Source organism: Mytilus californianus, unplaced genomic scaffold (genome assembly GCF_021869535.1).
Source record: "Mytilus californianus isolate M0D057914Y unplaced genomic scaffold, xbMytCali1.0.p SCAF_25, whole genome shotgun sequence".
NCBI classification, from domain to species: domain Eukaryota; kingdom Metazoa; phylum Mollusca; class Bivalvia; order Mytilida; family Mytilidae; genus Mytilus; species Mytilus californianus.
In genome coordinates this window covers 3,941,924-3,969,363 of record NW_026262674.1, presented here as the reverse complement: position 1 = coordinate 3,969,363, position 27,440 = coordinate 3,941,924, and the positions used below count along the sequence as shown (strand labels likewise).

Below are 27,440 nucleotides of genomic sequence, written 5' to 3'. Positions count from 1 at the left end.
TTAGAACATCATCGGTGACATAAACGTCGAAGTCATCATACGATTCATGCCCAAACCGCCGAATCCCACTCCACCAACACCACCAACTCCCATACCATTTCCCATCCCACCTGCCCCTCCTCCCACCATACCTCCCATACCACCCATCCCGCCCATTCCACTCATCCCGCCCATTCCACCCATCGCACCCATTCCACCAATCGCGCCCATTCCACCCATCGCGCCCATTCCACCCATGCCGCTCATCCCACCCATTCCTCCTCCCATTCCCCCTCCCATACCTCCTCCCATCATTCCCCCCATAACGTTCATCCCACTCATCATATTCATCATTCCGAATCCCATTCCGGCCTCAGCCATGTCCGACATGGCATCCAATTGTGTGTCAAGCATATCAGCCATGGTATTGCTTGCTTTTTTTGCTGTCACAGCTGATGCTAACATGTTTCCAGAAACGGCACCAGTTTGTTGTGTTTGTATAGCAGCGGCAGCCTGAACCATATTTGCAAGAGGATTAACTTGTTGGATTGATGGGGCACCTGTTAATGCCCCCATTGTCATTGCTGGTGTTTGCCTTGCTACATTGACTGGTACAGCTGCTGGTGCTGTATTTACTAATGTTTGTGTAGCAGCAGGGCTTGCTGCAACAGGACTTGCTGCATTTCCAGCTCTCAAAGCTTCTAACATTGATAAAAGTTCAGGTGTTATGGCAGCAGGTTTTGTTGAAATATTTGAATTTATTTGTGCTGCAGGTTTATGTTTCTGAAACTGTGCCATGTTAACTGGAAGACCAGGAACATCTACTTTTGTTTTTCTTTTAACAGTAATATTTATTGTATGCTTGTTTGTAGCTGGTTGTGCTGCCTTAATGGCTTGTTTTGGCATTAAAGAATTGACATCAAAAGGCTTTGCCGCAGAAGGACCTGGAGTGTGAAAGCCGATAGCATCTAATTGACCTTTGAGTCCACTTAAATCTGGAATTAAAGATGAAGAAGACCCCGCACCAGCATTATTCATTCTACTTCGTAATGTTTGCATCATTGCGTCCATAGGAAGAGCTTTTAACGAAGCTTGACCATGACTATGAAAACTAGCCATTCCACCAGAACCCATCGGGTCATGGTTTAATTGTGTAGGTGCTGGATCATGAACTGACGATTGTTGTAAAGCTAGCATCTGTTGTAACTTTACTTGTTGACGCTTACGTTCTTCCAATTCCTGTTGAAGCTTCTGTATTTTCATTTCTTGATGCATGCGCTGTAGTTGTAATTTCTGATGTGTATTTTTTGGTTTGTTCTGGGATTCCAGCATCATTCTCTGTAATAATCCTACAACAGTTTATATCATCTTAGTATGTCAATTACTATGTAAATAGGTCAATTTGCCGTTTCAGAATCTAATGCATTTGGGGTATTTTTTTTCAAAAGCGTATACCACACCGTTGTGATTGGTTTAAAACGTCCTTAATAAAGGAAATTCAACAAATGACGTAACGTTATTTTCATTTTGGTGTACTGACAATGAGATTACATAGTCTTTAAGTTTCTGAAAAGGCGAAGTACTCAGTTCATCACGTTTTTAAGACATATAATCGTATATGATTTGTATATCTACAAATACTTAAATGTAATTGGAACTGTTAATGTTCCCCCTTTGATTACATTTCAATAGACCATGTTGCGGGAACTACTTTCGAAACTTATGTAAACACTATGTAGATATCACCGTGATATATTCATGAGCGATACACATGGATGGAATCCTGCAGTTATAAGCAAGTGGAAGTTGAATAAAAATTAAAACTGTTTGAATTGAGACTTTTCAGGATCAAACTCGTTTTTCTAAAGATGTGTAAACTATGCCAAAGACTCACACACTTTACATAAAAGTCCTTTGATTTGTGAGTTAATCGGCCAGATTACACATCAATAATATTCATTAAAAATATATTAAATCCTTTAAAAAACAGAGACTGTAATTCAGTGGTTGTCGTTTGTTTCTGTTCATCATATTTGTTTATCGTTTATTGTTTTGTACGTAAATCGGGCAGTTAGTTTTCTCGTTTGAATTATTTAACATTTGTCATTTTGGGGCCTTTTATAACTTGATATGCGATATGGGTTTTGCTCATTGTTGAAAGGCGTACGGTGACCTATTGTTGATGACCTCTACGTCATTTGGTCTTTGGTCAAGAGTTGTCTCATTGGCATCATACCACATCTTCTTATTTATATACCAAAGATAGATGATGCAAATTGTTTTTTTTTTCATTTAAGGTGGAGGATTGATTTATAACAGTCACTGTATGGTCCCTACAATTTCAGCAATTACAGAACTTGTCAATCCTTTTATTGCTGATTGCAAAGGATAATCTTGACATATAAGTGCAGTTATGTCAGTTGAGATGTCAAACTATGATGTCAAAAACTTGACAAATTGACACATTTAGCCTAAATTGATTACTTTCCACATAATTTTTAGCAAAAGGATGTATGAGTCACGGATTTAACCAAAAAGATATTTAACGCACATCGACATCTTTGTACAAGAAGTCGTGTAGCTAAATATACAAAAGAAAATGCAAGGGCGGATCCAGCCATTTTAAAAAGGGGAGGGGGGGTCCCAACCCAGGAGAAAGGGGGGGGGGGGTCCAACCATATGTCCCCATTCAAATGCATTGATCGGCCAAAAAAGGGGGGTTCCAACCCCCGGAACCCCCCCCCCCTGGATCCGACACTGAAATGTAGTATGATTGCCAATGTGAAATGTATCCACATGAGACAACATGACGTATATGTTAGCAGCTACAAGTCTCAATGTATACAGCCTTTAATTTTTTACTGAAAGCAAAAAGTGATTATTGAAAAAAAAAAAAAGTTCAAAATACATGACTTAAATGTAAGGCAACTATGGGTCAACGTACGACCTTCATCAATGAACAAAACCCATACCGTATAGTATGCTATAAAATGACACGACACGATGAAATAATTCAAACATTATACACAGTAACCAACGACAACCGGAATCTCAGGATCATAACTTAGGACAGGTACATAAAGAATGCGGCTTGAACATGTTTTTGAGCGTGCAACCCTCTTCAAACAGTGTTATATCAGCACTAAATAAGAACAAATAAAAAATCGGTCGGAAGTAACTTGACTCATCAGATTGGCATGAAGGTGGTACCAAACACCTTGACTAAAATTATTTTGGCTCGTTTAATTTGCATTAAGTTTTGACAAAATATTTACTTTGACCCTTTGACAAAAATATAAAAATTTCAAAAAACTTGAACCACACACTTTATCGGAAAAATTTCATTGGATATATAGCAGTTTGACAAACACTAATTTTGATAATTGAGAAGCTTAATATTTCCTTAACATTAGAACGTGATTAAAACGTTAAGCTGGTTTTTACAGAGTTATCTCCCTGTAATGTTATGTACCACCTTAAGCAAATAACAAGCTAACAAATAGACTAAAAGACCAAAGAACAAATCTACAAGTACGGACAGTTACTGAAAAATGTCACTTTAACTAATAAATAAATCATGTTCTCTTAGACTTAAGGATGTACTTAGGCCAGATTTTGGAATTTTTGTCAGTTGTTTGGACTCCTTGGGTTTTTTCCTACGATAAAGGGTAAAATGTTTTGACCCATAACCCCCATTTTTCTTTTCATATAAGACTTCAATAGCTCATAAAAGGTCATTTACCAAAATTTAAGCAGATTCTAGATTTCTTTTTTTTTTCGATTTGAGACCCAATTAATACCAATGCAAATATAAGGTAAAAGTCCGAGTCAACCTTTTCCCGCCATTTTTAAATAACAATCAGTTTACATATAACCGATCTAGTGTAAATATAACCCTCCCCCCTTTTTAAGCTGTTTTTACAATTCTTATCAAATTAAATGAAACTTACTGTTTCTTAATTGGCTCAAAGCACCATCGGCTGAAATATATAAATAAACAAACTTAGGTATATGTAAATATATATCACTGTTAAAGTATAGACCTTTATCTTACCTCCTATACATTTCTAGGAATGCGATTGGTTAAAAGCAACCGCGTGGAGACCGTGTATATTCCATATTAGGTTAGTAGGCGGGGCTTATTTCAATACACGGTTAGTAGTGGTGTTATATCCCTTTATAAAAACAAAACGGTACTGAGAAAATATCTTAAAGGTTTAAAGAAATTGATGATGAAAGATTGAAATAAATTCATAAAATACATTTAAAGCTAACAAGTTGTTATTGTTGGCATTTGTTTTTTTTTTGTATGACCAATGGAAGTAGTTTTGTAATGCTAACGGTATTGAAGACTTGCTCACTTTGATAAGTAACTAGTCTAAATACCACATGTTAAGATAGTCGGTAAGATAAATTCGTTACATAGTGTGCTAGTGACGTAATACAGTATATATGGGGTCAGTAAATACCATATGGGGATTCGAGCTTCGCTCTCATCCCATATGGAATTTACTGACCCCATATATACCGTATTATGTCACTAGCACACTATGTAACTAATAATATATGCATAAAATGTGCGGACACGTGGACCGTACAAATAAATGTTTTGTTAGCATATGTAACTAACCTGTATTTTAGAGTCCTAAAATTTGTTAAACAAGCGTCAACTCATACACATATGTTTTTCCAAGTATTTGCCAAAGTGAATATAAAAAAGATGTGGTATGATTGCCAATGAGACAACTCTCCACAAGAGACGAAATGACACAGAAATTAACAACTATAGGTCACCGTACGGCCTTCAACAATGAGCAAAGCCCATACCGCACAGTCAGCTATAAAACTTTGTTTTAGCACCTTACCGAAAAAATATCATACTAGTACATGCCAACTCTTTGAAAATTTAAAGGACGTCATCGCGAGTTGGTTGTCCATTATGAGATATCTGTGTCACAGATGGCCACGTATATGTTCCAATTGTCATTACCACAAATCCGTCCTCTTTTCGACGATTGTGACATCACCGATTCAGAATTAACATCGAATTACTACTTACTGTGAAAAACATGATGAGTGTCACCACTGGAGCACGATCTGCTTACCCTCTCGGGAGCACCTGAGATCAATCCGAGTTTTTGGTTGTGTTCGTTGTACCCAGTCTTTAGTTTTCTATGTAGCGTTTTGTGGACGTGTATTTTGTTCGTCCCTCTTTCGTATTTTTACATGGTGTTGTAAAAAGTAAAATAACAAATATACCGAACTCCAAGGAAAATTCAAAACGGAAAGTCCTTTATCAAATGGCAAAATCAAAAACCCAAACACATCAAACGAATGGATAACAACTGTCATATTCCTGACTTGGTACAGGCATTTCCTTACAGAAAAAAATACTCACCCATTGCTACTTGCTTGAAATTCTTCATCCTGGCATTTTCTGAAACATATATAATCTTTATGTATTTTGATGCTAATATGTATTGAAAATGTATTACTTGATAAAGAAATCGCATTACTTATTACTTTTAGAGACTCACATGTGTAATGTATGAGAGAGAGAGAGAGAAACTATGTTTGCACTTGTTAGTATAGATGGTATAACAATTAGAAATTTGTACTGAAAAGCCACCAAAATATAAACCAATGTGTTGTAAATAAATATTACAATACTGATTTGGAAGTGCACATTTTCTGAGCGTAAGTGTGCACCACGAACCCCACAAAAACCGAGGATGAACTAATGTGCTCTGGTCTGTTCATACAATATAGTTTCAACGGGGAGATATATACTCCACATCCAGGTGCTACTGGAATATTACTACATAGAAATGGAAAGTTCATAATTTGGAAGCTGAGTTCATCTTTTTGTCGTAAAGTTTTGTTCCCTACCAACCTTCATTGTAAATTTCTAGACTTAAGTCAAAATATGTGGCAGACTTGACTATATCTGTGATCTGTGATATCCTTTATTTCAAGTTCGATGGGATATATGCGTACAATTTAGTCACCAAACTTTGGATTATTTAGTGAGAGGACATCATCTATATAGCGGAACGTGAAATTAATGGATAATGCAAGCTCCTCTGCATTCTTCCCGAGATACTCCTGTTTGAAATCTGTCTCATATGCGGCAAGAATAGGACCACAATTAGTTCCCATATGAATACCGATTGTTTATTGAAAAACATGTCTTCCAAACGTAACAAATATGTTGTCAATAATAAAACCAAGAATCTTTATGATTTCAGGTTCAGAGAATTGTTTCATTTTTAATCAGAGTGTTTTCTTTTTTACAAAGTATGATTTATCCCTTCCCACAACAATATATTAGTATCTACGTTGGCCATTCTTTTTGATGAAACAAAGATGGACAATATTTTTTTATCTGTCTAAGTTTAGAATGGGGTTTACCAGTGAAACGGATAAAAAAGTCAAATGTCTTTATATTAACAAAAGAGGAAAAAGGCTTAGATTGTATGTACTTTATCAGATATTTTTAGTATCCACATGATTCACATCGCCCCTAGAGTAGGCCAAAGGGACACACCTCAATTGGCATTTCATTTTCGTTAGTTTCCTGCTTAGATTATGCTTTTAATTTAACATAAAACTAATATAGGTTTGCAGACATTAAAGATTTATATTTTTGTATAATTTCGGGGCAATATAATGTCTCAGTCTCAAATATTACATATGTTCAATTGGTCATTACTGCTACATTACAAAATGTACACATATGTCTAATATGACTTATACATGAACTAGGTACAGTAAAATTTATAACGCTTCTCCGAAGAAAAAAATCAGTCCTTACAAACACTAACCACTAAAACATTACACACACAAACAACTAGAACATTACACACACAAACGACTTATACATAAACACATAAACAACTTATATATAAACATATAATGGTTTACTTTTATAAATTTTGACTTGGATGGAGAGTTGTCTCATTGGCACTCATACCACATCTCCTTATATCTATATACAAACAAATTATACATTACACACATTAAGGACTAAACAGTAAACACACACACAATCAAAACATTACACACAAAAACAACTTATACATTAAACACACAACAATTATACATTACACATATAAAGGACTAAACAGTAAACACACACACAACTTATACATTACACACATTAAGGACTAAAACATTACACACACAAACAACTAAAACATTACACACAAGAAAAACTAAAACATTGTACACATAAACAAATAAAACATTACACACACAAACAACTAAAACATAACACACAAGCAACTGAAACATTTGACACACAAACAAGACTCGACATGAAGTGTTTACCTGTAGTTGTCGGAATGCTCTGTGCTGAAAGAAATAACAAAATGAATGATAAATATAAAACCAGTAAATGCAACACAGCAACATTTCTTTCTTAATATGAATAAGAAGATGTGGTATGAGTGCCAATGAGACAACTCTCTATCCAAGTCACAATGTATAAAAAGTTAACAATTATAGGTCAAAGTACGGTCTTCAACACGGGGCCATGGCTCACACCGAACAGCAAGCTATAAAGGGCCCCAAAATGACTAGTGTAAAACAATTCAAACAGGAAAACTAACGGTCTAATCTATATAAAAACGGTAAACGACAAACACCTATGAACCACACCAACAAACAACCACTGAACAACAGACTCCTGACTCAGGACAGGTGCATAAAAATGCAGCGGGTTTAAACGTTTTAACAGGCGCCAACATTCACCCTAACCTGAGACTGTAGTGTAACATTACAACATAAAAAGACACACTAAAAAATATCAATTGAAATGGCTTAACTCGATCAAAAAGACATTTAAACAAAAACAAGTAAACATACATTTAACGAATAAGTTTGATCTATGACACAATATAAAAACAATATTCAAAACGTAGGTGCCTTTATAATATAGACGTTACAGGTAGTAATAAAAAAGATGCAGGAAGAGTGTCAATAAGACAACTCTTACCTGGGACAAAATGGCGTTAAATAAAACAACGTAAACAGGTAAATTTAAATATAATAATTTTGTTAGGAGTACTGAAGTAAACATTTTTTACAAAATGAATATTTTTTTTGTTCAGAGTATGAGTACAGAAGTGAAAATTTATCGTCATACTAAATAAGTCTACCAAATTATAAGTTTGGTAACTTTGATGACTTTTTTTTATAACAAGTGGAATTGTACTATACGTTACACATTAGAATTGTTATACATTTGTTTATTTAACATGTGTTAACTACATGTGCGGCGTTGGATAGAAATCGTACATGTATAAGACTTTGGTTGATTCTGGAACATTCAAATACGAAATAAAAGATGAATTTTGGTCTGTTTTGTAAGGTTCTTATAACATATCAATTTTCAAACAGTTACAGACTTTCCGTGGACATTTTTTTTCAATCCGAAATAAGTTAACAGATGTATTTTGATATGCAAGGTCATTTTCTATCCGACGCAGCTCATAATGTTAGTGACAACATCCAGTGTATGAAAATTAAAAATTCAGAAATACTTTGATATGTTATATCTTAAAAAAGACTTTCTTGTCTCGTGACTTATTTTCAACTATTCGCGTGTCAATGTATATTTAGAGCATTGAAGGAAATAATGAACTGGGTTTTCGATTACCATACAAACAACCTGGATCATTAAAATAACTTTTTTAACGGTATTGATAATATTTCATAATTTGCAACCATCAGAATAATGACATGCTAATTGGATTTATTGGCCTTTTTACGTTTGTTAATCGTGGAGAGGTTACTGATAGTTGGGTCTTAATTGTTCCAAAGTCTGATTGTAGAAGGGGGAAAGCAGTTTGAGTACAACTGATATCTAGTTAAAGGTTGTCTAAAATCATTTCCGCCTTACGGAAAATTCTTTCTATCCAATGCAGAAAACAAAATTATAAAAAATATTAAATTTCTTCCTTGTCTGCGAGATTGCAAAGGCTCCCGTTCAGTTTCAAAGTAAAATGATTCTAGGCTTGCAATCAAAATTCTGAATTGGTTCATGTATTTCCAAGGGAGAAAAACCAGAATTTTTGGCAACAAAACCATCCATTTGTATAATACATATATTTCCAGTCACAAGTTCAACTTATCTATGTTGTGGAGTTAATGTCCTCTAATTTTTCTGAAGGAAGGATATTCTTTTGTTTTTCTACCTGAAAACGCTTCAAGTTCACAATGATTGGTTTTATCTTGAAGCTCTCTCTCTCTCTCGCTCTCTCTCTCACACACATACACTCTCTCTCTCTTACTCTCGGTACTATAAAATTTACAAAGCTTATTACCTGTTTGATTTGATGCTTTGGCCTTGCCTGTAGTATAGATAAAAAAGTTTCAATAATATGATCAATTAAAAAAAAAAAAAAAAAAAAAATACTATGTAATAGAAATTTTCATCTATAAATTGTAAAACTTATTTGAACATGTCTAATAGATTGACTATACCATTGATTCAAAAGATTAAAAAGAATATTTGCAATTCAATTCAATCAATAGATTTAATATAAATTCTTTGAAAAGTATTACTACAAGTATATATATCTAATTTATCAGAACCGAAAACTACAAAAATCAGACCAAAATGAGAATTCTAAGCTAATTTTGATATCTATAACATAAAAAGCCTTTAACATGCAGATAAACATTATATTTTAGCTACAGTAATATTTCTAGAAAGCTTCAGCTGCGACCAATCTAACTAACTAAAGTTATATTTTAGTTCACAAATATATTTATGAAAAGTTGAAAACACTCGAATGTTTATGTCTAAACTATAGCATAGACGGATGTAAATTTGAGCGCGCGTTTTAGAAGCTTAAAATAAACCTCTGTCTACTCTATGTAATTTCTGATGACTTAAAACTAAATCATCTTTTGGCATACATATAGCAAATATATGCAAATACTAATATATGATAAATCTATACACACAAAAAGTAAATCCATACATAACTAAAACAGAAAGCGTTTTCTACCTAAAAATAAAGCATTTAGGAAAGTGTTATATACTAGTACAGAAAGCATTTTCTACTTGGAAATATAGTAGTTAGATAGTATTATATACTAACACAGAAAGCATTTTATAAGTAGAAATATAGAAGTTAGATATTGGTAATTACTTACACATAATGCATTTTCTACTCAGAACTACAGTAGTTAAGATAGGGTATACACTAATGAGAGAGATCTGCTGCATACAGACAAACTAGGATACATGTAACAGCCATTTCACGACTATCATCATTTTATCATCGTTTCAAACATTTAAGAATTTCACTTAATTTAAGGAATACATTATGTATTAACTTGTATCGGTAGAGCGTCGTGAGGAAGGTAAATCTTGAAAAGCGCTTCGGACGCAGCAAAGTGTTGTTTTTTTGTAACAAATGTAACATATATCACTCGCGCCGTTTGCACTAAAACATTGAGCCATGCAATGCTATGACAGAACAGACTACATTGTATACATGTAATACATAACCTTCAGTGGCTAACTCTATCAGAAGTTCTTTACTAAGTTGTTCAGATAGTGCAGTTATTTCTGCATATGACACTGATTGAATAAAATAATTAAATGGCGTATAAATATACCTTTAAATTATACCATTATACATATAAAATTGAGAATTTTCCTTATAAATATACCATACAAATTTATCTTATAAATATACCATTGCGAATTTACCTAGTAAATATACCATTGCGAATTTACCTTATAAATATACCATAGCGAATTTTCCTTATAGATATACCATATGAATTTACCTTATAAATATACCCTTTCGAATTTACCTTATAAATATACCATAGCGAATTTTCCTATAACTATACCATAGGGATTTTACCTTATAAATATACCAAGTATACCATACGAATTTTCCTAATAAATATATTATAGCGAATGTATCTTAAATATATACCATACGAATTAACCTTATAAAATATACCATATGAATTTAACTTATAAATATACCATTACGAATTTTCCTTATAAATATACCATTGCGAATTCACGTATAAATATACTACTGAAAATTCACCCTATGATTAAAGAAAACAAAACACAACAATTTCCTTTGGGTAAATTTTCAAACTAGTTAAGGAAATTAAAACTGATTGTGAAAAATGCATAGCAGGCATTCTTCATTAAACAAAATACAGCTTTTTACAAAAAAAAACTATTTGGTCATTTAAATGACTATTATCATTATGATGTTAAAGTAGAATACAAAATTATAACCTACAAGAAATTGGGGGTCAATTCATTTTTGAAATTGAGTAAAGCATGAGTCTGATAAATGAATTAATAAACTGACAAAATAATAGCTACTATAGTATGTGAAGCTTGAACAAAGAGCGAATAAAAGACTATATGAATGAAACAAAGAGACGCCCGAATGACCAAACGATATCAAGAGTCCAACATCATCTTCAAGAAAGCCATGCCCAAATTAACGCGGTAGGCAGTCATAAATGTTATACACAAGTGACGGTACGTCAATTTTTATTGATAATTGTCACATATAGTGTAGATCAACAAATGTTTAACCCGTCGTGTTGCTCATGCAAGTACACGAAACCGAATAAATAACAGTGTTGTTAAGGAATAAAAAATTGAAGGAACTTTGTAAAGGTCAAGCGATAATCGATAAAAGGCGGGAAACAAAACAAGGATAATCACTGTTTGAATGTTGATGAACAGAAATGTACATTTTGGGAGCTTGCGCAAACATTTGCCTCCAAACGTTTGCCGGCTTCTGCAAAATCATCTGTTTTTGTATAAAAATCCTGTAGTTCCAATAAATAAAATAAATCTATCATATATAAACAGACTATAACTCATATATGGATATATATATACAAGTCTAAATTGAAAACAACGTTCAAACCTATGATTGCGTTGGATAAAAACCGCAATTTTTATACGTGTGCATGCAAAACAAATTTCTTGTTAGAGGGGTCTAAATACAGCACAAACAACATTTTCCAAAAGACCAAAAAAGTGAAAAAGTATATTTTAACAAAACGCATTTGACTAACAGGTCGAACAACAAATGTTCTTAAACCCTGCTGACTGCCATTGGCGATTGCCAAATAAACGGATCACCGATGTAATAAATGGATCTTAATTATAAATTTAATACTAAACAGAAAACAATAAACTTGCGGAAAAGATGATATACCGCAAACAAAAGGTGAAAAGGTTTTTGTACACCATATCCGGATTTCGACAAATAATGTCTCTTCAGTGATGTTAGGAATCGAAACGGTATTTGGAAAGCCCAACAATTTACCTCAATTTAGGATAGACTCTTGAATTTTGAGGAGTCAAAATAGGATGAACGAATCATATAAACCCTAAGGCAAGTATAATACAAGCCCAAACGAAAAAATATAAACAAGTCTAAATTGAAAACAACGTTCAAACCTATGATTGTGTTGGATAAAAACCGCAATTTTTATACGTGTGCATGTAAAACAAATTTCTTGGTAGAGGGGTCTAAATACAGCACAAACAACATTTTCCAAAAGACCGAAAAGTGAAAAGTATATTTTAACAATATATATACATGTACATGTATATGTATGTGTATGTGTACATGTATATGTATGTGTATATGTTTATATTGTATCTTCCTCTTCTTTATAGGAACAAGTACAAATTTGGTAATATCCATTCCTAGAATCATCCCTTTAGTAAGGTTTCCGATACTCATAGAGATTTCAGTGTTTGACCTATTTTGTTTTTTTTTTCTAAATTGAGACAGAAACATATAAACATTATAGATATTAGAAATAGAATAGTATATAACTTACGTTGTTGTCCGGAGGATACATCTAAAAAAAACAAAGAAACAAATTATTTGATATGTTATATCAATCTAAATATTGCTTATTTGGAAACCTTTTCCTATACAACATAACTATTGTCTATGAGGTCATACATTTGAATCGATGAATAAAAGTACATTTACTTCGTTCTGGTCCGAGGACACAGTTATCTACCTTCAATTGCCAAATGTAGTTCCCTTTAATTTCAGTGTATTTTTTTGTTATTTTTTTTCTTTGTCTTTTTTTGAAATTTTTCATTATTTGTTTGTATTTAGGTGAAAGATAAGACTTCAAATATACTGTCTGAAAAAAATCTTTTTGAAATTTTCTGTAGAAATGAGTGATTTGGTCAGGTAAATAAAGGTGTAATTTCCTCTTCTCGGAAGCTCTCTGGCTTCATCCTTACCGGTGTCCTTATGTTTTGGGTTACCTGGAGAGAATGAGCTGGTAGACTTTTCTGAATTTTTGATATGTTTTGGGATAAAAGTCAAACTTTATGCACACCAAATCTTATTAAAATAGAACAGGTGGAATTTTTTTTAATTGCCATTATGTTTTAATAGACAAATAGGGGAACATAACTGTGTTCTCGGGCCTTCTTGTCATATGTTTAACGGGAGGGGGGGGGGGGGGGGGGGGGGGAGGTAGGAGGGAGTATCAACCAGAATTCCTAAATAAAAAACATATGTGGTATGGGCTTTTCTCATTGTTGAAGGCCGTACGGTTGCCTATTATTGCTTACATCCACTTTATTTGAACTTTGGTGGATAGTTGTCTCATTGGCAATCACACCACATCTCCTTAATTTTACATTTCTCTTATCCTGAAAAATCAATCATTAATTCCCAAGTCCCGATAGGTGTAAATCTCGAATTCTCATGTAAATAAAGGCCCAATCCCGAATTCCAATCCCGACATCCCAAAAAAATCCTTCCCCCCCCCCTTTTTTTACAAATTTTACACTCTTGATGCATTTCATTTCATTTATGAATGACATAAATGTTCGATCTCACGTTTTTCAATTGAAAAAAAATCTCGCATTGTTTACTGGGGTAGCCAAAATTTACAAATAAGTCTTCAAATTTATAAATAAAAAATAGAGATCCCTTGCAGTATAATTGAAATAAAGACATATACAATTTTTTAACTCGAAATGTTTGTGCAACGATATTGATAAAAGATAAAAAAATATACGAACAAGACAAAAAGACAATATATATATATATATATAAATATCAAACACTATTACAAATATCATTCTCCAGGTGTTCATAAGACTTTTGTCTGTCAGATACCTATAATTATTGTGTTGAATTAAGTCTTACATCTTTGCATTTGAGCTTTAAACTTCTTGCAATTAGTGCAAAACTGCAAACAATGCAAAAATAGTCCATTTTGAGATCAAGTTATCAATATTTAAGATATGAGCAACAGTCTTACCCATTAAAAGACATTTGCTACAAGATGTTTCATACACAGATGTAAATAAGTGTAAAATATTTGTGGGTTAGGCTGTTGCTTATCTCTATTTTGTTAAAACATAATGTGCAAAATGGCCATACTGTTTAAATGCGTCGATTTTAACGAAGATGTAGTATAATTTCCGTTCAGACAACTTTCCACCAGAGACCAAATGACATAGATGTTAGCAGCCATTAGTCACCGTTCTTCCCTTCACAGGGTCTACATGGTTGCGGTTACGTTCATATGAATACGATTTGAAAACAACTACCAAAAAAATTGTATCATAGCAAAACAATTAAAGGGGGAAATGAAATACGGTAAGTTGAAGAAAGACAGATGACACTACAGACAACACCACGGACAACACCACATAAAATACCATAGGCAACAGCACATAAAATACCATAGGCATCAGCACATAAAATACCATAGGCAACAGCACATAAAACACCATAGGCAACAGCACATAAAACACCATAGGCAACAGCACATAAAACACCATAGGCAACAGCACATAAAATACTATAGGCAACAGCACATAAAATACCATAGGCAACAGCACATAAAACACCATAGGCAACAGCACATAAAATACCATAGGCAACAGCACATAAAATACCATAGGCACCAGCACATAAAACACCATAGGCAACAGCACATAAAATACCATAGGCAATACCGTATGAGTATCGGTACTAATGGTTTTGAAGCTACATATCGTTCAAGGTTATTGGATTCCAAGTCTCCAGACCCCTACAGGGTTTAACTAGGGTATAGAAATTTGCTCGTCCATGGACGTCTCCAATTCCGGCAGTACAAACCTTGATAAAACGGGTTGCCCGCTTGGCTGTACAGGATGTATAAATACGTAGCCACGTCTGGTCGAAATGGAAACGTTTAACTGCCTCACGAAGGAAGAGTGTCAAGCGGGTGTTAAACAACCATTGCAACAGGTCTCTTATGGGTACGTTGGTAGCCTGTTGCAGGTTCAAATTTCAGCCCTAACCCTAATCCAACATACACAATTTATTGATAGCTGTTATTTTGCATCTATATTTATCACAAATTTCCCTTGACACGACGAATTAAGGTTCAATGAAAAAGAATATCATACATTCATGACGGATGTCTTAAACTATTATGAGAGGTCAATGTTGTTTTATAGAGAGTGTTCTCGTAAAATCATCTGTTTATTTATGACTTTTCATCAATACCGTTGTTAACATGCTTTGTTTGCAGTGCTGTTCATTTTTGAAGGATATACATGTGGCAGTACTATTAGCATTGTTGATTTATATTTACTACGAATTAAAATTTACCGCATGCAGTTTATAATATAACACTTTCAAGTTTGGGTCCTCGAAAGAAGTATTATTTGATGAATAATTTTAAGTATTTAAGGACCCATATTTAATGAAAGCATGATGTCACGATGTCATGCGTGGTTACTAAAATTGGTGTCATTAGGTTTTAAACAGACAACACAAAATTAATGGGAATCTAATATGGTGATACTAACTCGAATAGTTCAGCGCCCTCTTACGGTCAGTGTCCTCCAGAGGAGTGATCGTAGTGAGCAGAGTATAACGAATGGATTATTTGGGTTATGATGATACATTCTCCATAAGTCTGTGTCATAACCTTAGTATGTAATAATAATATCGTGTATTACATGTTTACTAGGAAAGATAACATAAATCGTCAATCCTTCATCGTCACTTTGTCAATAAAAAGTTATATAAAACTACTGACTGGGTTGACCAGTGGGCAACTGACTGGGTTGACCAGTGGGCTACTGAATGATTCATTCATCTCCTACATATCTTACTTCCCACGTAAAAATTAATTATGTCGTATTACCGAGGCATAATTTTTACAAAACATGTTCTTTTTGTCTTTCATCTGTTGACATAACTATTTTCCCCGAATGGTCAAACAAATGATAGTAGTAATCAATTCTTGAAATATTTAATGTCACATAATAATTTCAATTTCAGGTGCTAACGGTAACCAAACAGTGTGTTCTTGTCATTAAATACTCCAGGTTTGGTAGGCCAGGCGCGTCGACATAACACTTGCGCTTAAAACTGAACCATTGGGAAACAAAATCAAATACGAATCTAAGGAGCAAATCAAATCAAAAACGTATCTAAGGAGCAAATCAAATCAAATACGAATCTAAGGAGCAAATCAAATCAAAAACGTATCTAAGGAGCAAATCAAATCAAATACGTATCTAGGGAGCAAATCAAAGCAAATACGAATCTGAGGAGCAAATCAAATCAAAAACGTATCTAAGGAGCAAATCAAATCAAATACGTATCTAAGGAGCAAATCAAATCAAATACGTATCTAAGGAGAAAATCAAATCAAATACGTATCTGAGGAGCAAATCAAATCAAATACGAATCCGAGGAGCAAATCAAATCAAATACGAATCTGAGGAGCAAATCAAATCAAATACGAATCTGAGGAGCAAATCAAATCAAATATGTATCTAAGGAGCAAATCAAATCAGATACGAATCTGAGGAGCAAATCAAATCAAATACGAATCTGAGGAGCAAATCAAATCAAATACGGATCTGAGGAGCAAATAAAATCAAATAGGAACATTAAAGATATGATTCTATTTATCTGTCCAAAAAACTATACGTATTATGTCGTGGTATCTTTTCTGTATGCAAGCACACTATACAATTGGAAGTATCAATCATTTCCCGTACAAACGAACCTGCAGGAAATATTTATTATAGTCAGAACTATAAACGTCTATATTCTCCGTGATAATAACATTTCCTGGTGTTGACCGCGGTCAAATATAAATGAATTATTGATATGTATAACGACACTGATTTAATTAGTTCCACATTATACAGGTACTAATTTTATTAGCACCAAGAAGGTAGTCCGCGAGTGCCTTGGGGCGTCTGACGGCCATTCCTAAGGATTAACTGAGCAGTGTGACGACAGAGTCTGGGTCGTAAATTTCCATGTTTTCTATATGGAGTGATCTCTGACTACCCACGGCCCCAGGAAAAGGACAAGGTCTAATCACATTAAAGAACCTTTTGGTTATATAGCGCTTCAAATGTTTCGATTTTTGTACATCCTTGGCTTTCAAATATTCTGCTTTGAGCGTTACTGATGAAGGTAAATCCAGAAAAGCGCTTCGGACGCATGAAATTTATAACGTGTTGTTTTCATTTTTTTCAACATTTCTTTGAGGACATACTGTGTCAATATATTTGCCCATATCTAACACCTCCCTTTTTTCAAGTAGCTGTCTGCATTTTTCGTCTTTCATCTTGGCTATCCATTTAAAGAATCTATCTATTTGATTTATTGTGAATTTGTTATAGTCATAAATATGCATGAAATATTTGACACTGGACGCAGCAAACATAAACCAATCATTTTATTTTCCTACGCATTTTCAATCACTTTTAAAACACAATCTGCAGTCTAGTGGATAAATGAACTAAACTGTGATATGAAGCAACTAATATTAATAATCGAATATTTTGGACAAACGAGCAGACTTTACCGACTACAAATATTGGAGTTTCAGTGGCGGATCCGGGAGAGGGGGGGGGGGGGGGGGGTTGGGGTTCCGAGGATGGGAGCCCCCCTTTTTTTGACGATCAATGCTTTTGAATGGGGACATATGGTTAGAACCCCCCCCCCCTTTTTATCCGGGGTTGGACCCCCTTTTTAAATTGATTGATCTACCCCTGAATTTGATATGGTTTATATATTATTTTCTGTATCTTAACTTAAAAATGTTGGGAATTAAAAGTTTAAACGAAAATAAGACTATGAATTCACTACGTTCTAAGCGCTTGTCTGGTTTACCTCCATAAAGAATTCTCACACCCAAACATTTAAAGACCAACAATTTTTAAAGATGTATAAATACCTAAAAATGTGAATAGCGATATGTCCAAACTGGACATAAAAGTATAACCAAATTCATCTAAGATCAACTGTACCCGAGGGAATGGAACCTTAATTTAGATTAAACTACTGACTCGGCTGAATTGTTCAGAAACATTGTTTCCAATGAACGGGTTAATCTGACAAAATCCTTTTACAGTTAAAACTAGAACATGAAAGTCGTCCTGTATATTAACCTATGGAGATGTGGTATGATTGTTAATGAAACAATTATCAACCCGAGACCAAAGGATGAGGATGAAAACAACTAAAGGATACCGTAAGGCCTTCAACTATGAGCAAAAAGTATACCGGAAATTACGCTGTAAAGGCACCGGTATAACAAAATGTGTTTTCATGGAGAATAAATCAGTATCACAGTCATCTTATCAATATCAGTCAGCTGATAGAGTGAGGGAGCAACCATTTAACTTCAAAAGGGGGGGGTATGTTTTTTTGTCTGAGTCAGAATATATTTTTCGTGCAAAGCGCTAACATTTTTTTTATAGTTTTTCGACGCTATCAATCATATAATTTTTTCAAAGTTTAATACTATAAGGTATGGGGAAAATCTGGATTCAGAATATTTTTTTTGTCATCTGCTTGACCACAATATTTTTTTCCCATCAAATTGGGGATCAGAATATTTTTTTAGGAAAAAAACCATAACCCCCCCCCCCCTTGAAGTTAAATGGTCGTTCCCTAACTTTGAAAGAATGTTGCGATTGTGGAAATTGTTAGTAAAGCCGACAACCATGCAAGGAACTATTTTGTTACATACATAAAAATTCGTCCAACAAATTCAGACTCTAGGCATTACACAAATTTAAAGTAGCTACACGTTAGGTATAGTGTCCGGCTAGGATCGTGGTTTTTCGAGTGATTTGATCGGGTTTTTTCGAGTGTGACCACTTTTTTTCGAGTGAATATGATCAAAAATGTAAACAAACAGACTTCCTTTCTGACAAGACGTGATATAGAAGCTTAAGTTTAATATACAAGGATATACAAGGTGTGTCAGTATTTGAGATAAAAAGATATTATCAATCCGACATTATTTTTCGTTAAAAAAGTTTAATTAAGCCTCACAATGCTTTTATTCCAAAAAACAGAATTAAGCCATTTTTATACACATACAAATGAAAATGTCGATGGAAATGCATACATTGGAATCGTATATCCGTAGATATACGGACACTTTACAAAAATTCTTGTTGTTGCATTGAAAACGACATTTTGAGACTAAATTCATTTCTATGTGTTCGGGTTTTTTCGAGAGCAGTCCGGGCTTTTTCGAGTGCGTCCGTGTTTTATCGAGTGATTTTACAAATTTCCTATAGCTTAGAATGTTATGTGTTAGTGTATTTACGTTTAAAAACAATAAAAAAGGGTTCAAATTGTGTACTTTTTAAGGCACGAAACCAATGCATTCATCAGTTTCATAAAGGTGTACTAACACGTAACAAGTATCGTTCATTTGTATATATTGTTGTTTGTCTCATCTTGTAAATTACATGTACAGTATATATTCATGATGTCAATAATCTAATGTAAGCATAGACAATTTGGATTGGGACGTACGTACAAATAGTGAATTAAGCTGATGAATTATAACTATATATGAAATTCAGTTCAGATATTATTTACAATGGGAATAAAAACTGGTCGGAATTAGTGTGTGAATGTTTTTTTTTTGTTTTGTTATTAATGAAATTTTTTTTTGTGGGGGCAGGGGGCATACCACTTTTAGTAGAATATTTTTTATTACATAGCATTTTTTTTTATTCTTCTCTGCTGTCCAGTAGGTTTCTTACTCTGTTTTTTAATAAACAGCTGCGCCATGGGCGCATGATACGCCCGTCGCGTTTTCAAAGAATAAAGTTCATTCTCTTATGGTTGTGGCTTATTATATATTTCTTGCATGAATAGACATTTCTCATATCACACTGCACGGAGTGTAATACGGAAAAATGATACGAAAATTTGCGTTAATTTAATTTGCTTATTCAGCATCATAAGACGACTTTACGGCATTTCCATTGGCTATTCGTTAGGTCATTGATTATGGAAAGCCAACGGGGTCAAAATTCTTACTTCGTAACTTGTCAATTCGTAACTTGTAACTGTGTGATTTGTTAATTTGTATATTGATGTTTTGTAACTTGTCGATTCGTTAAATGTCGATTTGTAAATTGTCAATTTGTATATTGATGTTTTGTAACATGTCGATTCGTAAATTGTCAATTTGTATATTGATGTTTTGTAAATTGTCGATTCGTAAATTGTCAATTGTATATTGATGTTTTGTAACTTGTCGATTCGTTAAATGTCAATGTGTGAAATGTTATCGTTGTATTATGCTAACGATCATTATGACGACAGATGGCGCTCGGTTTCTTCTTCGGTGTATAAGCCTCCTGTAAGTAGGAACACCGCCATATGGAATATATACCAAAGTAATTTAAATCAATTATGTACAGCACATACATATTTAAAAAGAAAACAAAAAGATAAATACATTGTTTGTTTTATATGGCACGTATACCAGGGACTCGGTTTTATATAGAGGTGACCTCGAATAAACATGTTTGTTTACTGTACTGTGGTCACCAAACCTGGGATGGGATGTGTCACTTCCTGTATTAAGGTATATAGATGTGTCGCTAGAACAGGCTTCCTTATCAACTTTGCAAATATATTACTGTCACTTGGCAGGAAATTTCTTCTTAATATTTAACCGGGTCAAAATAAGACTAAATACATGAAATATAAGACGGTGCTGGAAAATTTATACCAATATTGTCCTGGGCCGTAAATTTTGGACTAAATGTATAATGGGAGAAATGGTTTGACATCCATTATTCCTTAATATTATAATCTCAATATGAAAATTTCAGAAAAGAATGTAATTATCTAATTATATGTTTTAATACAAGAAGCAAATGGACGAACAATCTTTATTTATTTGGCTCCTGAGTTATGAAGATAAAAAAATGTTTTATTATATCATATTTGTACTTTGCAAAACAAACTGAATGAAACATTATTTTAAATGAGTCACTTAGTTAATGTATACTATATATTAAAACTGTATTGAATATGCACTATTTTGTAATAAAATCTAAAGGAACCAGAAAACTAAACGAGGACCTAAAATGGACTACCAATATTTCCAAAGTAGCCAAGAAGGAAAAAAAACACTAGGATTCCTGATAAGAAATTTGAGATATTGTCCATCGGAATGCAAGAAAACCGTATATATTTCAATGGTCAGGTCAATAATGGGATATCATATGGTCAATAGTATGGGACCATTACACATCTACAAACATCAATAAGCTTGAAGGAATACAGCGACAACCTGCGAGATTTATAACAGGAGACTACAAATCCAGAGAAGTTGGTTGCGTCATAAACACGCTCACCAAACTGAAACTACAAGACATACAGACAAGACGCTCAAGCCAGAAGCTAATATTTCTGTACGAGGTGGTCGAGGGGCTGGTTTCTCAGTGCTATAGAACCAGACAATTTAAAAAAAAAGCTCGTCCAAAAAGAACACTGAATTGCTGCCAAAGGCCCGATTTAACAATTATCAGTCAAGAAATGTTGTGAAAAAACATGCAGATCAAAAACTACACAAAGTGTTTTGAGATCTCAACGAGCAAAATACCACAATATTCTAACTCATTTTTCGTAAAAAACAGTATTCGAATGGAACCACCTTGAAGAAACTGTAGTGCGCACACCGAGCGTTGACAGCCGTTCAGAAACTGCTCTCAGGGCGTGTATCGTCAATACATCGACGGCGCTCTCTCTACCGTTGTATTAAAGCAGGTATTTGAATCCACAACGTTTTCCTACAGATACAGATCTAGATCTAGAATGATCATGGTACTAGATCGAAATATACTAGGAGGTGTCCTCTCTGGATATTTTGTTAATGACCATGATCGTAAAACTATGAAAGTGTTTATTTTTTACTACACGCGTCACCTACATAAAATTGAGAATGGAAATGGGGAATGTGTCAAAGAGACAACAACCCAACCATAGAGCAGACAACAGCCGTTGACCACCAATTGGTCTTCAATGCAGCGAGAAACTCCCGTACCCGGAGGAGTCCTTCAGCTGGCCCCTAAACAAATATGTATACAAGTTCAGTGATAATGGACGTCATACTAAACTCCGAATTATACACAAGAAACTAAAATTAAAAATCATATAAGACTAACAAAGGCCAGTGGCTCCTGACTTGGGACAGGCGCAAAAATGCGGCGGGGTTAAACAATTTTTTTATTTCTCCATGAAAATATTTGCACATGCATGATTTGGGGTTTGGCCCATGGGTATGTATTGGGTCATTTTTAGAGTAAAATGGTAGCCTGGGATCCTGGCTGACTGCTCGACAGAAGAACCAGGCGGAATACAACCTGGTTTGTTAATTGGATATTAGGATTATATTGTTACGAATTCATTGCAAATGATTTTTTATTTTATATGACATGCAAATTTAAAAAAAAAAATAGCTTTATTGATTAACATCGATAATCATTTCGGTTAATTAACGATCCGATCGACAAAATATTAGATTTGGGAAGGTTGCCGGGCTATAAGGAGGTGTGGCACCGGTAGGGGTTCATATCGGGAGTACTGGGCGTTAAGCAGCTGTTGAGATTGAGGGACTAGTGAATATTTTGGTCTTTTTGGTTGTAAATTTTTATAGAACGGAAATCTGGAAGCAGCAATTTTTAAGCTTCTTGACCAGAAAAATTCAGTAGGCATGTATATTAATATACATATATGTCAGCCCTTCCCCTCCTGTCAGAATAAAATGGTCCGATAATAGCATTTTAGGATTAATAGAAATCGTTTATAACTAGTACCTGGATTTTCCAGTAATGATGTAGCCTTTTATAGCCGACTATATGGTATTAGGTTTTCTCATTGTTGAAGGCCGTAGGTTGCCTATACTTGCTTACCGACTTTATTTGAACTTCGCTTTGGTGGATAGTTGCCTCATTGGCAATCATACGGTTTATTACCACATCTCCTTATTGTATTTACCTGAATAATCCAGTCGTAATATTCCACTGACCAACGGCTATTTCATTCACCTCGGAATTAGGAGAGATCGATAACGTCGAGGGACTGAACTAGTCGGGATGTATTTTAATATAGTTTCCGTTCTCGAACGAAATTCCACGTCAGTAAACAAAATAAAACTGGGATCCTGTAAACATGCAATTTTTGTTTTGCTTTCTTTTAGATGCATTTGCTGTAATTAATTGATTAAAATTACTTGGGTATATATTCCATATGGAGATGCTCCTACTTACAGGAGGCTTATACACCGAAGAAGAAACCGAGCGCCATATGTCGTCATAATGATCGTTAGCATAATATAACGATGACATTTCACACATCGACATTTCATACATTGACATTTAACGAATCGACAAGTTACAAAACATGAATATACAAATTGACAATTTACGAATCAACAGGTTACAAAACATCAATATACAAATTGACAATTTACAAATCGACATTTAACGAATCGACAAGTTACAAATTGACAATTTACAAATCGACATTTAACGAATCGACAAGTTACAAAACATCAATATACAAATTAACAAATCACACAGTTACAAGTTACGAATCGACAAGTTACAAAACATCAATATACAAATTGACAATTTACAAATAGGCAAGTTACAAAACATCAATATACAAATTGACAATTTACGAATCGACTAGTTACAAAACATCAATATACAAATTGACAAATCACACAGTTACAAGTTACAAATTGACAAGTTACGAAGTAAGAATTTTGACCCCGTTGGCTTTCCATAATTGATGACCATCAAAGGTTACGACGATATACATTTCATGTGCAAAATACTAGACCAACGATTCGCGGAATTTTTGATTTAACACAATGAGTGTTGATCATACGACAAATAGGTTTAACAACTTGTGAGAATGGGATATCGCTTGATATCAACTCTCGTTATTTAATTCAAGTAAGTAAGTAAGTAAGTAATTTCTTCTCGTTATTTCATTCAAATAGTAATAATGAACTCGCCGGAGGCTCGTTTATTATTATATTGAAAATAAATAACTCGAGTTGATATCAAGCGATATCCATTCTCACTCGTTATGGAACCTATAAATAATTTCTCAATGTCATCAAAAATTTATAAAAAAAAGACTAAAAGGGTGGTTAATTTAATCTATATAAAGCAGTCACCAAAGTTTCATTAAAACTCCTCAAAGCACTTTAAAAATATTGTCCGAAAACTGTAAAATCACCCCTTTTTAGCTCACCTGGTCCCATAGGGTCAAGTGAGCTTTTCTCATCACTTGGCGTCCGTCGTTGGCCGTCGTCGTCGTCCGTTAACTTTTTCATTGTGTTGTCCCGTGATGCTAGGATATATACGTCTAGAGTTATAATTGCTGTTGAACAGATCTCAATCTGAGCAGCTTAATAACTGTATTTTAATGTTAATGATAGCGGATCATGAGCAACGCAATCTTTTTTTTTACAAAAATCTTCTCCTCTGAAACTTATGGACCAAGTTCATTATAGAAAGAGATAACTGTAAACAGCAAGAATGTTCAGTAAAGTAAGATCTACAAACAAGTCACCATCACCAAAACAGAGAATTTGTCATGAATTCTATTCTTTTCTTTAATATAGAAGATGAGTCTTAGGAAGACGAAACGCGCGTCTGGCGTATTAAATTATAATCCTGGTACCTTTGATAACTTTGTTTAATATGCACTGCAGCACATAGACCAAGGTGAGCGACACATGCTCTTTAGGGCCTCTAGTTTGTTTAATAAATACCATAACTCGGAAACATAAAATCTAAAATTTTCAAAATTCTAAAGGGAGGATGCCTCAATAGATATAAACAATTCACCGAAGTTTATGTAAATTGGTTACCGCGTTTTTGAGTTATTGTCCGACATGCTGACAACGGACGATTAGACGGACGGACGGACGGACAACGGTATACCATAATACGTCCCCGTATAAAAACTCCGGAGTTCACCTCGAAAAAAATTATTAACTGTGACAACAAAAGTACCATAAAATGAAGTTGAAAAGATTATGAGTCCCCTGCACTATGTTCTAAGGACCTTTTAATAAAGAATCCAAAAATTTCTAATTTAATACTGGAAAGTTGTGGTAGAACGTTTTCCGAACAGAAAATTTGCATTAAATTGAAAATGGTTAATTTTAATCAACGTAGTAATATGTTTTGGTTACTTATTGAGAATACATGATACTTTCCTTCATTAAATTACATTTATAAACTAGACAAGTTATTTTTTAAAGTCAAGAATACATTTTTTCTTATTAAAATTTTTGTTAAAAAACCCGGACCATTAAATTTTGTTTAAAAACCCGTACGGTTTCACAGTTCCTCTCGAAAAAACCCGGACAATAACAAACACTGAATTTAATGGTTAAATACAAGGAAATTGTGCTTCTTTGTTACTCAAAACATGTATAGTATTCAAAATAAGATGGATAGTCATGTAATTACGAATTAGCAGTTAATTGACCTGATCGCATGTTTTATCACTCGAAAAAGCCCGATCTACACTCGAAAAAAATGGACAGATTCACTCGAAAAACCACGATCCTAGCCGGACACTATACCTACCGTGAGCTAGTCTTATTCTTACAACGATGTTATAGAAACATGAGATACGGAATGGTAGCTGTGATGTGCTCTTCAATGTTAAAGAGTTGCACACAATGTCGCAAACTACAAAATGGCAATAAATTCAAAATAGGAAATTGTATTTCGTGTGTACAACTATCCTATGCAATACATTTGGAAAATATAAACGCTTACACTATTATAAACAAACCATTGTTTGTATTTAACACACATTTTATTTTGGACGTTTTTCATCTTATTTCTTTTGGCCATATGAATGGTTTTGACTATATACATGTATTTACAATATTTCATTTCCCCTTTTGTTTATTTTTGATGGTTTTTTCAAATAATATTTATGCGAACTTAACGTGCGACTATGTCTGATGACCATGTACACCTTGAAGCAAACTAAAGTACGAAATACCGTGAAAACAATGACTGCCTTTTATGTACTTACGATGATATATTTCCCGTTATTTTATTGCGTAATATAATAATAAAACATTGACACCAACACTACCATTAAATCTTTTCCCACAAATATGTCATGTATAATTGGACTATCATAATTCAGGCGGATCCAGCCATTTTGAAAAGAGGGGTTTCAACCCCCGGAACACAATGCAACGTTCATATAATTGAAAAAAGGGGGTTCTAACCTCCGGAACACCCCCTGGATCCGCCGATGTAATATTAGTTAACAGAATAGACAAGAGAAAATTTAAACTAAAAGCTAATGGAAGACGAAATTTGACTAAAAACATTTAATCGAAAATGCTTAATTTTTCTTTACAGTAAGCAGCCAATTAATTTCACCCATCTTGTTGCTAAAGGTATCCTTTTTGAAATTTACGGAGTTTCTTATCAAGATAAAAAAGGTTAGCATTCAGTATATTTGCAATCATCATTCACTTTAAAGGTATGTAAATCTACTGGCTACATCATCATCTGTAAACTCGTGTGCATTTTTAAGTTAAAGCTATACTGCTCACTCCATTTGTCGAAGATGTTTAGTACATAACTGAACTCTGTTAGATATGCACGTGTTACATAATAAAATAAAAAATCTTCGGGAATGAGACAAACCAGTGAAATTGTATAAATCTTTTTATCAAAAATTGTATTTATTTATCGTATTCAGTTGAATGAATTAAAAACAAAATGAATAAAACAATTTAAGTAATTAGACAAAGTGCTCCTTCACTTCACTGCAGTTGTATATGTCGTTGTATTTGATAATACATATTATTTTACTAAAACGTTATAAATTTTAAACACGTTCTTAGCTTTGTAATCCGAAGTCCATGCACTAAAAAAGATTTTTTTAGTGATAAACCATTTTTCGACAACTTGTAATGATTCTGAAAAAAACAATTAACGATAACTAATTACTAATAATGTACTTACAAATGATCCCATATAAGACTATGAAAAATAATGAATACATTTTAAAAACAAATCAAAATCTCCGGGACTAAAATCAAAACAATCTCCGATTCTT

At 33.8% G+C, this 27,440-nt stretch overlaps 1 protein-coding gene across 1 annotated transcript; it reads right to left on the bottom strand.

The window, feature by feature from the left end:
* LOC127732479 (PE-PGRS family protein PE_PGRS47-like) lies at positions 1–27,440 on the bottom strand. The gene is made up of 5 exons (XM_052241518.1): positions 27,347–27,440; positions 12,838–12,858; positions 5,378–5,416; positions 3,930–3,959; positions 1–1,328 (listed from the first exon to the last, which is right to left on the bottom strand). Exons 1-5 carry the CDS (start codon positions 27,384–27,386, stop codon positions 1–3), a joined length of 1,458 nt encoding a protein of 485 aa, XP_052097478.1. The 5' UTR covers positions 27,387–27,440.

Bases quoted from the DNA above. Each gene is read 5' to 3' on its own strand.
- LOC127732479 (XM_052241518.1), bottom strand. From the start codon at position 27,386: ATGTATTCATTATTTTTCATAGTCTTATATGGGATCATTT. The intron at 12,859-27,346 runs GTAAGTACATTA...TGTTTTTTTTAG, and splicing joins AGTCTTATATGGGATCATTT to ATGTATCCTCCGGACAACAA. The intron at 5,417-12,837 runs GTAAGTTATATA...TATATGTTTCAG, and splicing joins TGTATCCTCCGGACAACAAC to AAAATGCCAGGATGAAGAAT.